Genomic DNA, 1,151 nt, shown 5'->3' with positions numbered 1-1,151 from the left:
GGGTTGCGATCCCGTTGCCGGTCACGAAAAAAGACAAAAAGGAAAAAAAAAAAAAGAAATACGTATTAAGGGAATATACCCTCACAAACATATGGATACACATGCATACACATAATACTTCTTGAGTGCACTCAAGAAGCTTGTAATATCTTTTAAAAAATGAGACTTGTACGAAATAACTATAATTTTCCTTAGTTTCATATAAAAATGTGCTATAAGTTAATAATGAAGAGAAATCCCACCCAGTTGAGAAGGCATAAAGAAAAAAATCAAAAAGCACAAAGAAGGATGTGAAATTTGGAAACTGATAGATAGTATTTAACGAGTGGAAAATGTCCTTCTCCATTTTCCAAGATTGTAATCTCTGGGAATCTTGGGAAGTAGTAGTTGAAGCGGGTGGGTCACCTGTGTATTTAGAATATAACATTCCTTATTCTTTGCCTCTAGATACCGACTCATTGGTCCCTCCTTTGCTGTATGCATCATCTCAGGCAATACTGTCACTTGGGATAAGGAAGCACCTATTTGTGAGGGTGAGTTGAAACATTCCTTCCTATTACTTTTACCAACAGATTCTAATTTTCCTCTGGAATCATAATAATCTCAATCAAATTCTTTTGTTCAGCCTGTCCTTCAGATAGCTGAAGACAGCTGTAATATTCTTTAAAATTCCTATGGTGTTTCTGGCAACAATTTTCTGAAGTTCTTCCTTATCCTGGGATGTGCCTTTTCTAAATCTAGGGTCTTAAATGCATAAAAGCCTTCAAACTTTATTTTCACTTCAATTAACTTGGAATTACGTTGGTTCTGCCATTCCAGTGTAATAATTATTCTGCTTGGCAAATTAATAAAGATTTTAAAAATTGGTACCCTTCAAGGCTAGTGAAGCTGTGGAGGAATCAGTACTCTCATGCACCTGAGCATTCAACAAGCCCTCTTGAAGGCAACATGCATTGTAAGCCTCAAAAGAGGGCATATATTTTGACCCACTTCTTAGAATTTATACTTAGGAAATAAACACTGTTTTTTTCAAGAAGTTCACTATAAACTTTTCATTGCAGAATTATTTATAATAGTAACAATGTTAAAGTAACCTGAATGTGCTGCATGTTTAAAACTGTGGTTTGGAAATAAGCTACTGAAAGGAAAGA

At 34.9% G+C, this 1,151-nt stretch overlaps 1 protein-coding gene across 1 annotated transcript in view; it reads left to right on the top strand.

Moving 5' to 3' along the window:
• The window catches only part of LOC103596051 (complement receptor type 1-like), a gene marked incomplete at its 5' end in the record, with an annotated part of 89,794 nt that overhangs the window by 23,020 nt on the left and 65,623 nt on the right, over window positions 1-1,151 (top strand). Inside the window, one exon of the mRNA XM_008579609.1 lies at window positions 448-533. Within this exon, the coding sequence (XP_008577831.1) occupies window positions 448-533 (86 nt within the window). The remainder of the gene's footprint in view (window positions 1-447; window positions 534-1,151) is intronic.

Source organism: Galeopterus variegatus, unplaced genomic scaffold (assembly GCF_000696425.1).
Source record: "Galeopterus variegatus unplaced genomic scaffold, G_variegatus-3.0.2 Scaffold1921, whole genome shotgun sequence".
NCBI classification, from domain to species: domain Eukaryota; kingdom Metazoa; phylum Chordata; class Mammalia; order Dermoptera; family Cynocephalidae; genus Galeopterus; species Galeopterus variegatus.
The sequence above is the reverse complement of the archived record's forward strand: the minus strand, read 5'-3'. Positions and strand labels throughout refer to the sequence as shown.